This window comes from Pholcus phalangioides, unplaced genomic scaffold, assembly GCF_987345545.1.
Source record: "Pholcus phalangioides strain wild (caught in Gottingen) unplaced genomic scaffold, Ppha-v1.0 ptg000012l_1, whole genome shotgun sequence".
Classification (NCBI taxonomy): domain Eukaryota; kingdom Metazoa; phylum Arthropoda; class Arachnida; order Araneae; family Pholcidae; genus Pholcus; species Pholcus phalangioides.
Window position 1 is genome coordinate 7,141,839 of NW_028301605.1, and position 12,621 is coordinate 7,154,459.

Below are 12,621 nucleotides of genomic sequence, written 5' to 3' on the forward strand. Positions count from 1 at the left end.
CGTTTTTTAAATTTAAATCATACCTCTACGACGGACGGTTGATGAGATAAGGGCAGAGCTAGTACTAACAGACAGGACCGTAACTAGAATTTTTGCCGCCCGGAGCCAACCTTATTTTGCCACCGCCACAACTTTAAATTTCGATATACTTTTTTTAAAGGTGCTCTTGTTACCACCTAAAACTACCTCCCCCTAAATTTTGCTGCCCGGGCAGTTCACTCCCCCACCCGTCTAGTTCCGGTCCTGCTTACAGGACACCTAGTATAAAGAGTTGATGAAAACTAACTTGTATATTGAAAATAATTGGGGCAGCTTAAGACAAACATTTCACGAAACTTTGTCGAAGACAAAATTATCCACGAAAAAATTATTTCATTTGTATGGTAACTAATCAACTGTTAATTATTAATATTTTTTTTTTCAAAACATTTTACGGAAGTTTAAATATAGCGTACATATATAAATATTCGTATCATCGCATACTGAATACCAACAGATAAATTAATAGACTGACATTTATCCAGTAAACATTGAATGTCCACAATGTGTGTCACACAATAGAAATTGATTTTATATTGAGTATTCACGAAACTTTCGATTCAATCCCCGTAAATTCCGGTAAGGATGTATAAGCCACATCTAGAAAGGAAAAAAAAAAGTTTTCGTGGAAAAATATTGTCGTCGAAGCCTCAAGTAAGACGCACATAATTTTTGTCAAAGAATTTAAAAAAAAATGATTAAAATTCTTCGTACGTTTCCACTTACGTTCTTTGATTTCTTTATTAATTTTTTTTACCATTACTTGATTAAAAAAATAAATTAGTAAACATTGAGCGTTTTTCAGAAGTGAAAATTTATAGAATTTATTGGAATTCTCGAAGTTTTCATTATTTTCAATCGAATACTCTGTTGTAAATGAAAAAACGTTGACGCTCGAGATTTTCATGTAATAATAACTATTTATGATTATCTTTCAATTAAAATAATGATCTTTTTGCATGAATCCAAAAAATAGAAAGAAATTGGTGAAGATGAAAATTTCTCATTTTTCTCCAAGAAATCGGGGAAAAATGATTTCCTAGGTTTCATAAACATTTAAGCACTCAGTGAGGCCATTGTGGCTAACCTACAATAGGTCTATTCATGTTGTTGAGGTATTGTTGCGATGGGAGGATCCCCAATTACCGAAAATCCGGCTACCTGCTGGTGAGAATGGGGGGAAAGCATCGTCTTTCCTGAACAGGCTCTGCCCATTTTCGAAGGATTTATCTGAATATGCGTAACTGTCGAAGGGTTAATTGTATCGAATTTTACGGTTGTGGTTTTTTTTCATGATGCACATAAAATTGTGTTTATGGTTTCTGACAAAATTGTAATTCTTGAATAATACGTATCGTTCATAACTTTGCAAGCATCAATGTTGGAAATAATGGCAGATAGAAATAATCCATTGCTCAATAATGTCTTTGCAAACAAAACCATCTATCTTTCACAAAAGAAAACTGAAAAAAAAGTGATTTCGCTCCTACAAAAGAGAGAAAAATTCCTCCCTCTATTCACGCAGCCAAAGTGTTGATAAACTGAGCTTAACTTGTAAGCAGATATTCGACTTACGAACACAAATTATATTTTATTGCCCATTTATTTTCGAATATTTATTTCAGTTTTCTCAATTTCATTGTGTGCTAATAATTCTTTTCTACACAAACATGCACAGCCCATAATCAATCGAAAGTTGATACTTTTAGCCAACACTTAGAACAAAGCTTCGATATTTTGCAAAAGATGTGAGGAGGAGTGAATCTGGTCATGTCATATCATGTTAATTTTTGCCATTCCCTGATAAGGGAAAGGGCAGGCGGAAAATCATAAAAAATACTTTTTTTTATACATTGGACAAAATTCTAGTGTATCGTCATTGGTCTATTTAACACCCCTTTAATTTCTATCAAGTAGAAGCGTGTGTGTCTGTACCTTACAGTATAAGTCGGTATCTATAGTGTGGTGTGCGGAGTTGTCGCTGCCTTCTGTATTTCATAATTCTAGTGAAGCGTAATTATGAAATGCAGTGAAACCGCCCTCAACATTCACCCCGCGGATGCGGTCACTCATCTTTTACGATCAAGTAATAATTATTTCATTTTTGAACACTTCAATAATAACCCCCCTCCTTTTTTTACAATCACCTGTGGAATTTTTTTTTCCGTCGCTGTCCACAGAACAGGGATTCTACTGTATGGAAAAGAATAGACGAAAAAGTGAATGTGGACTTTCATCGCATTAGAAAGCAACCCATTATTCAAATAAAACGAACGATGAACAACAAATCGCCACTCACAAATTTAATCGCGAGTAGAAAGGAGTAGGGGAATTATGTAGAGATCACAAGTATATGAGGTATTTATGAAATACCCTGTAATGTACCTGCTAATTTACTTATATCCATATATTGACATAGAAGAGATGCTGCATGAATTAATATGATAAAATAATAACAAAAACGGGAAAATTTAGAGGTAAATTTCCTCGCTTAATTAAATTAAATTTACCCGTAATTTTCCAAAAAATTACGAGGTAACTTTTCCAAGAATAACGGGAAAAATTTACATCAAAATGCAAGTTTTTCATGACACGAGTAGCTTTTCAAAGGAGGATAAATCCTGAATCGAGTACCACTGCAAAAATATATATCTATATATATCACCAGAGAATGTCTTTTATGATTGAATATGACCATGCAGCAAGTATTTTTTTATCTGAACATATACATCGTACATGTCAATGAGTCTTCAACGGATATATTTCGCTCAAATGGAAACAGTTTCTCGATGAATTGCAATCGGCTGCAGAAAACTGGTTTTAAAAACATTCCCATGAGAAATAAGTAATATATTTAGCTAGACTATTCTATTTGGCGCATTATTTGGCATCATCTTTGGTCTAGGTTCACGAATCTGAAACGATTCGCATGTGACTTCATGGTACTGTAATACTAAAAAAAATATTATCCCCATAGAGCAAGGGTGTCAGACTTAATCGGATACACAATTGACAATTTTTCTCAGAATTATATCACATGTGGGTCGCCAATTATTATCTTTCATTATTTAACAAAAAAACCTGCTGGAATAGAAGGGAAGTAAAAAAGAATTAGGCTTATAAAAGAACCACATAAAATTAATAATTATTAATTTATTGATTATAATCATTTATTGGCTTTGATTTTAATTGAAATAAATGTTTGTTTTTGATCATTAATAAGTGCATAATTTCTATTTTGTCTATTTTGCCATGGCGAATATATATAATTCCACCAATTTTACTAACTTGGCATTAATTATTTTCAATGATTTTTCACTAAATTATCACCGATGATTCCGGAAGATTGAGAACATTGAACATTATAACCTTCATTAGTGCAAAAATATTGACATTAGTTAATCTCGATTTTATAATTATTTGGAGTCTTATACGAAATTATTCATATGAAAATAAAACATTTTTATCTTGTTTGACACGGCGGGCCACCACTAGTTTCGGTGCAGCCAGTTTGACACTTATGCCATGGAGAAACACTAAAACAGTTGCGTTTTTGGAATAGAGCAAATCAAGAATTACACAAATTTTGTGAAATTACTTGGAAGCAATTTAATCGTTTGTAGAAGTATCAGAAGCTTGCGAACTACTCGATACTATGGTAATCTCAAATTTAGAATCTGATTTCCTGATATAATAAGGTTTCCTATTATGCATATTTCTATTCATTCGGGATGTCGCAGAAATACACGTGTCTGCTTCATTACGCGTCAATGTTGCTCGACGGAAAATTTTGCTGTACAAGATTCCGGTATTAAAATAAGTAAATCACGTTATACATATAAGTGAATAAAAAACGAGATTTGACTTACCCAGATCTTCAGCATTAATTATCCTTATCCACGTAAAGACAAGAAGAACTAATGAAAAACCCATCATTAGCCGCAGATACATTTTTCTCACCTAACACGGGCATCCGCAGCACTGATCCATTGTTGATTTTATACTTGTCGAGTTGTCTATTTCCAGATTAAAAAGTGTCTTTAGCAAACAGCATGTTTAATGAACACAACAGCGCAAACGTTCTTATTTCACATGTGAATCTTCAGTCCTGTTCTCAAAACACAAGCACATGGCTCCACGAGTCTTTCTCTGAAATCTTATTCTCCGGGAAATAAATAAATATACGAACGGAAAAAAAAAACGCAGGAGGCAAAACAACAAAGTGATCATTCACGGCGTGTTGACATTGTTTTCGTCCATTTTTTTACTTTGTTTTTATTCCTCAAGGAAAAATGTCCACGATCAACAACACGTAGAATTCTGAAAGACTTTTGCGGGCAATCCTCTTCCTCCTCATCTCAGTTGCATCCCCGTTGGGAAGCTTCCGCACGTCAACGGAAGGTGGCGCTCGCTACGCACAACTCGTCAATGATTTTTCTCCCATTTTTACTCCAAAGACCTCCGGAGGAAATCAATCTGTGAAGCTGACCTGAAACAAGAAAATAATAAAAGAAAAAGGCGATTAAGTATTTCACACTTCAAGACGGAAAAGCGACGAATTTTCCAAATCACATTTCACGTGTGATGAAGTTCTTTAGTGCTTAGGAAAATTAATTTTCTAATTTATGCATTTCTTTTCTTTCTTCTTACCCATCTCATCGTTTTAAAGGCAGTTACTTCCCGTCTGTGAGAAAATGAAAGAAATTGTCACGCGACACTTGCCGATTTTTCCTTATTTTTCTTTTAAATGATGATTTTCTTCTATATTACCTTTTCGAATTTATTTCAGAAATAGAAAATGTTCTAGTAAAGGATGAGGTTTGTGAAAAGCAGTTCGTTTGATCTCAACGGTCTATGGTACTTTTAATTACTTATTCGACAATCCGGATCGTCACAAACAGACGTTTAAGATGAAATGTGATTTAATTCATGTCATTTGAACCAGAAAAAAACATGAAGGTATTGAAAGATTAGATTCTTTCAAAACAATTTCAGCATTTTGTTCAGTGTACGTTTGTATCTACACCGTATTTGATTTTAAGATAATTATTAATAAAGGTGACACCACTTAGTAAAATCATGGATAATGGTATCTCACTTTCCCGTTAATAAGGATCTGACTAATATCATAATATGGGAAAATTTGTTTATAGTTGTCATTTTTATAGTTATAGAACGTTTATATATTTCTCATCATATATTTTTTTTCAAAGAAAGCTTCTGTTTTGCATGTTTTGTGTCTAAATGTAGGACTAATTTTTTCCCTCTAGAGCTTATCGTTATCAGTCTATTAGACTATGAAGTGCTTAATACAAGGGAATGACCGACGTATGTTGATCCAAAATTGCAAAAAAGAACCACGGCTATACGTGGTTCGAAACTATATGAAGTTCCTTCATCAGTAGCAAACTGTGGAAATACTCATCTCGAAAAAAAAAAATGGCGGAACCAATCACAAAACGAGAACATCATATTGATGGTGATGGAGAAAAAATAATTATTGTACAAACTGTTGTTAGATTTTCGAGATGGGTGGTATGCTAGATAGGTCGTTGACCAACTGGTTTGTGTTTTTTGTTGATGTGGAATGATTCGAAAAAGTCCAAGTCTCAAAAATCTGGCAACAGTTTCTACAATAATTATTTTTTGTCCATCAGCATCACTATCACGTTCTCGTTTATGATTGGCTCGGCCATTTTTATTTGTCTTTCCTCCGCCTTTGCTCTTGTTGCCGGTTCATTTTGAATTCGACTCTTTTGTCTACGACAGCGAGTAACTCCCGCTATTAGGAGTATTTTCACTGTTTGCTACTGATGAAGGACCTTCATATAGTTTCGAAACGCATATAGCCGTGGTTCTTTTTTGTAATTTTGGGTCAAAATACGTCGGTCGTTCCCTTGTATTATCTAACCCTAAGGTAATTCATTTCCATGAAGTGCTTGTAGAAAAGTTAATTTTCTAATCTATGCGACTTTTTCTCCCACCATCTCTTCATTTAAAGGGAGTTATTTCCCCTCTGTTAGAAAATTTATGAAATTGTTAAGCGGAACTTGGCGTTTATTTCTTAAATGATAATTTTCTACAATATTAGCATTTTGAATTTATTCCAGAAACAGGAAATGTTCTAGCGAAGGATGAGGTTTTTAAGAAAAACAGTTTGTTCGATATCAACGGCAATGGTGTTTTAATTACTTATTCACCATTCCTTATTGCAACCAAACAGACTTTTAACATGGAATGTGATTTAATTCATGTCATGCAAACCCGAAAAGGATTAGAATATTGAGAGAAGATTAAATTTTCGAAGGAATTAAACATACACTTAGAATGTTTTGTGTACGTCTCGATTTAAAGACAACCATTGATATGTGTATCAGATTCTTCTTTACGGGAATACGGGTATTTCGGATGAGAAATGAGGAGACAATGATCAGTTCTGATCGTGTACAGCCATACTCCTGCTTACGCTATACCGATTCACACCACTATACTTCACGTATGGTGGATTTTTTAGTGCTTAGGAAAATTAATTTTCTATATAATTTTTGGTTTTATTTTTCCATAAATCTCATCGTTTCAATGAATGTATTTCTTGTTTGTTAGAAATCGTCGTGTGAATCTTGCCTTTTTCTTTCTTAATTGATAATTTTCTGCAATATCACCATTTTGATTTTAGTCCATTTATAGAAATGTTCTAGAGAAGGACGGGAATGTTTTGTGCAAATCAGTGTTATATCAATTGCGATGATATTTTAATGATTTATTCACAAATCTATATCGTCACAAATAGATTTTTAAGCTGAAATGTTATTTAATTAGTGTCATGTACACCAGAGGGAAGGATTACAATATTGAAAAAGGATTAAATTTTCCAAGGAATTGCACATAAATTCAGCATTTCGTTCGGCATACGTTTGTATCTTCGCCGTCCTTGGGGTTTTAGGATAATAATTGATAGAGTAGACGCCGTTTCGTTTATTAAAATCACGGATAATATTGTCATTTGGGTATTGTTATAACTTTTATAAAGTATGGAAGCAGCCAATAACGTAATAGGGGAACAAATTCGTTTAGAAACCAGGATCATTTTTTTTAATTCATCGTTATCAATCTGGTAGACTGTAGGAGGTTAGAAGTGCAAAGGGAAATTAAATTTCTAATTTATGCATTATTCATTTCTTCTCCCCCTCCATCCCGTCATTTAAAGACAGTTATTTCCCGCCTGTGAGAAAATTAAAGAAACTGTCACGTGACACTAGCAGTTTTTTTCCCCCTCTTAAAAAAATTATTATTTTCATCTATATTATCGTTTTGAATTTATTGCAGAAATGGAAAATGTTCATGTTCTGGATGAGATTTGTGAAATGTAGTATATTTGATCTCAACTCTGCCATGGTATTTTAATTAATTATTCACTAATACTTATTGTCACAAAGACTTTTAGGATGAAATGTGATTTAATTCATGTCATGTGAACCAGAAAATGATTAGATTACTGAGAGAAGATTAAATTTTCGAAGGAATGGAACATGAGCCGAGCATTTCGTTCGGTGTGCGTTTGTGTCTTCGCCGTTCTTGATTTTAAGATGTTAATCATTAATAGAGTAGACGAAACTTATTAAAATCACGGACAATGGTATCGTTCGGTTGTGAGTTCATTGTTATCACTTTCCGTATGAACGGCCGTGACCAATATCAAAAGATAGGGAAAAATCGTTGAAAGTTATCATGACATTGGTTTATGTTATCATTTTGGTTTTTTTTCTGTAGAATTTTTTGTTAATATTATTACCCTTATTTTGTTGAATATTTTGTCTCTAAGGTTGAACCATACTCGTTTTTCCCCTATAATTTTTTAGTATCTGTTAGACTTCGTAGAAGTTCAGAAGTGGTCAAGAAAATTAATTTTATAATTTATGTATATTGTTAGTACCACGGACAATGTTTTCATTTGGGGTATTGTTATCACTTTCGCTAGGTAGTACGGAACGGACTAATATCACATGATAGCAAAAATTATTTTACAGTCATCAGGAGTTAGATTTATGTTATCTATTTCTTTTTGTAGAAAGTTATTTTTTGAATCTAAAGTAGGACCAGACTCATTTTTCCCCTATAACGTAATAACGTATCGCTATCAAATTGTTAGACTACGAAGTGTTTAATAAAATTAATTTTCTAAATTTATGCATTTCTTTTCCTCAATTTTTCCATCCACCTCGTTGAAAAGCGATTACTTCCTGTCTGCCACGTGACACTATTTTCTCTAAAACCGGAATTACACTATAAAAGTTTGATAAAATATATTTTACAAGACTTCAAAAATACAACCGATGAGGCTATCAGTTGCATTTCGTCGAATGTAACCTATGAGCTTTATTGGTTGGATTTTTTGAGTTTTAGAAGAGGGATGTTATCAAAATTTTACAGTACAATACCGGCCATAAATAATTTCCTTTTGTATTACTATTTTGCATTTATTCCAAAAACTAGCTATAATACTCGGCGCTGCCCGGGTTATATTCAATGAAGCTTTTTTGGATCACGTGTTATCTCCCTCTTTCTTTGAGGGACATGCGAACCGTGTGTCTAAGTTAACAAATATGGCGACTTCTTGCACGACTCATGAAATAAATGAATCTAGATTTAAAGAAACGTTTTTTTAAAGGGCTCTAAGTATTTCGATTGTCCCTCCTCTCTTAAACTTCAAGATACTCATCTGCCTATTTCAGCTTCCAAAAATGCTTGATTAAAGCTTTGGAATTTCTACGATGTACTTTACGGGCCCATAATTAATTTTAAAACAACCAAAACTATATGAATTTATGCAGTTGAATATTAAAACACAATATAGAGACATTAATTTTCATGCCCGTGAAGATACAAATAAAAAGTTGAAATCAATGTTATTGCCTGGATATCCAACTCAAAAGTAGGTCCGGCTAATTACTGCATATTTAATTTCCTACTCTTCGTACATCTCTCAGCGAACTCAATATTTCAAAAATCGAGAATTCAATACAATTTTTGAAATTATTGATGTTGCGGATAACCCCACTAAATTTCCACATTTCTACAGTAAAATCCGCAATTTTAACACTGATTTCTATGGGGATCATCCTTCGCCTTACCCTCAAAGTGATGCTGTGTCTATACAAAAAGCTCTTATTACTGGGAGGACTGAAAATAGGGCAAACCATTACAAAGGCATTAACTATTATACATATAATAACAGGATTAGAGAAGTGACAAACCATTGTAAAGGCATATACACGTCTGAAACGCATTGCTAGGGAAGCACGGTAACTAAAGTTAACGTTCCGAAAGTGATTGTTGAGGCCCAAAAACCATTGTTGCGCGACAGTTTTTTGCCCATTTGGGGCATTTGCCCTGCTTTGACGAACTTCTAAAGTAGTCTATCGTTCAAGTCGGATCCGATTTGGTATATATGCAAAATTTGGTGACGATCGATCTAGAATTGTAGATTTGTATAGAGAACACACACACACACAGAGAAAATCAATTTTATATATGTAGATAGATGTAAAATGTTCTAGTAAAGGATGAGATTTGTGAAAAGTAGTTTGTTTGATCTCAGCTCCACATAGTACTTTAATTTACCAATCCGTATTGTCACAAAGATACTTTGAAATCAAATGTGATTTATTTCATGTCATGTGAGCCAGTAAAGGATTAAAATATTCATAGAAGATTAAATTTTCGAAGGAATTAAACATAAGCTTAGCATTTCATTCGGCGTAGCTTTGTGTATGTTACGGCCAAAGCCCGGAATTGGCCAATTCGTGACGCAGTTCGCGAACTGCCCGGTGATCCCTGGCCAAAGTTCGATAATAAAAGACATGAATCGGGATCATAGTCAAGTTGGTGTATTTTTCCTTAATGATAATAACATCCACGTTAGTTATGGCAACCCATCCAATCACAGTCAGGATGCGGGAATTATTTTTCTCTCTAAAAACTGGAAGATAAAAACTGTATGCTTATATAATTATATCTATAGATATTTCTCCCAACGTTCACATTTTTGTTTTCTCGCGTCACATGCAGCTAATCCAATGGAGCTGCTATAAATAGATATGTATCACATGTTGGAAATTTAAAAAAAATTAATTTGGCTCCTACCGGGCCATCTTGCATCGAGCGTTGGCCAGGGATCTCTAGCCACTTCGCGAAATGACCGGTCAAAGTCCAAATTCGAGAAATGGTCGGCCCCATCGCGAATCGGCCGCGCTGCGGGGTTTGACACAGTAACATATATACATCGTTCTTCATTTTAAGGTAACAATTTTCAAGTTTTTTCTGATTTTTTCTGATTCTTAATTATTGTAATAATAGAATTTCAGTGAAGAAATGATAGCAATAATAATTTCTCATCATATACACGCTATACCGATAATGGTTATATACTTAGAATGTTCCGAATGTTGCGGATTTTTTTTGAGAAATGGTTAAATTCTGGTTCCCGGATTCGATGGGATTCGTAACTATTACGAGAAAAAAAAGCTGAGATAGAAACAGCATTTTGATTATAATGTGACAATCAGGTAAGAATATATTATCTCTAATCAGAATACCAAATAAACAAAAGATGACCTGATTTTAAAGGTGCCAAAAACATAGGTACGAACAAAAAGCTCACGATCTAAACCTTGTCAGAGATTTTGAAAAGTTTTTTGGGTTTTTGAAAACCATTTAGAATCATAGCTTAACTGCTAAATACGTTGGGTCAAACGCTATTGCCGGTATGTCGTTCAAAATGATGTTACTTAATATTTATTGGCAATGCATCGGGTCACTCTAACAGGTTTCGACACTCTTTGAAGTTTGTTTACTTGACGTTATACAAAGAAATTAAAAAAATAAAATAGAAAAAAACTAATAACAAAATGAAGGTCACTTCTTCAGATGGACCAGATGACTTTTCAGTACTTATTAAATTTACCAATGATGCGTGGGTAATAACCGGGTTTACCACATTTAGTGCAGCATATATTGAACAAGAGTCACTGATATGAGGAAAAAAAACATGGGAGAAGTGGGGTTTAACCCTTTATATAAAATTGATGTGATACACACACATATTTAATAAACGAAAAACGAAAAGTTCAAATTCGCCCACACGCGGCACTGTAAAATGAAACACTGGACAATATCACATAAAATGCAATACAATCCCCTTTTTTTAGATAGGGCTGAAATCTGAACAGGTGCTGATGTTAAGTCGTGGTAGTTTTATGCAACGCAAATTGTCTTAAACATTAATTATACACTATTTGTGTGGCATTCTATCTGTCATTTCGAACTTTTCGTTTTACAGCGCAACCTGTGAGTGGAATTTGAACTATTTTTGATTTATTAAAAAAGAAGAAACTCTAGGCCTCTAGTATTTTAGTGCAAACAGCAACTTTTCAATGTCATTTGGTTGATTTTTTATTACTTTAAAATTGTGTCCAGGACTTTTCGCCCAACCTGAATATCCATGAATGATTGAGGACTGGGGTGGGGGGGGGGGGGCTCACGTAAACCGAGATACCAGGTTCCAGCGCCTATGTATTTCTAAAGACTCAGGGAGTATTTGAGCCAATGTGTAGAAATGGCAGCATCTCGCTACTAGGAGTAAAAAGCTAACAACATTCAGAAACACATGCAGCCGAAATTTCCTATTTCCTATATTGTTATTGTCAATAAATATTTTTTCTGAGTTGATGGATTCATATATATATATTTTAGATGTGAAACTCTTTACTTTGAAGATACACATTTTTGAAATCATTGTATATATGTATATATATATAAATCCAATCCAATCATTATGCTGAATGAAAATGTAAAATAATGTAAATTGTGTTTGTGTGTGGGAAACAGATTCTCAGCGTACAATGAATTCTTGTCAAAAAATGTGGATACGCCGAATCTTGCACAAAGAATGACATGGAAACAATTTGAATATATTTACAGAAATTTCAATGGTAAAAAAGGATTGATTACTTTTGTGGGATTCTACTTGTGGATTACATTACAGTTAAAACATATTCCAAATAGTATTCCCTTTTCCATGTTAGCTCAAAATGTTTTCCAATTTAAATTCAAATTTGTTTGTTGAAATTGCAATCGCAGCAATAATTCACTAAATCAACATGTACAAATATGAATTTTTTTTTTGAAAATTCACCAGGATGTGGATATTTCTGTAAACAAATTTTCAAAGATTCCTGTATACATTAGAAAGAGGGGGAGTATGGATTTTTTTGTTTTTCGATATCTTTTCGAAATTTCCGTGCATAATGTTGCACATGCGTCTTTCGGCATCCCTTGCACGGGAGCAGACGTCGTTTCGTATCACGTCATTAAGTTGCTGAGCGTCGTTTCGGGTCAAGTCATGAATATACTTTGACGAAATCGCGTAGCTTGTGAAATAAAGGTTTGTTATTCGGCTTTCTGACCACAATACACGCTTCACTGTCAGATGTCTGGTACTCAAATTCTAATACCAGGTGGTGACATAAACTGAAGAGCCAAAAAAACTGGTACAGGCATGCGTATGCAAATAAAGAGATATGG

The 12,621-nt window shown here is 33.8% G+C and overlaps 1 protein-coding gene across 2 annotated transcripts in view; it reads right to left on the reverse strand.

Annotated features, from left to right (window-relative positions):
* Nucleotides 1-12,621, reverse strand: part of LOC149079229 (protein turtle-like) — a 670,619-nt gene that overhangs the window by 476,237 nt on the left and 181,761 nt on the right. For both annotated transcript variants that reach the window (XM_089240132.1, XM_089240133.1), the window contains one exon: nucleotides 3,909-4,528. In XM_089240132.1, coding sequence (XP_089096258.1) covers nucleotides 3,909-3,990 — 82 coding nt within the window. In that variant the 5' untranslated portion in view covers nucleotides 3,991-4,528. The remainder of the gene's footprint in view (nucleotides 1-3,908; nucleotides 4,529-12,621) is intronic.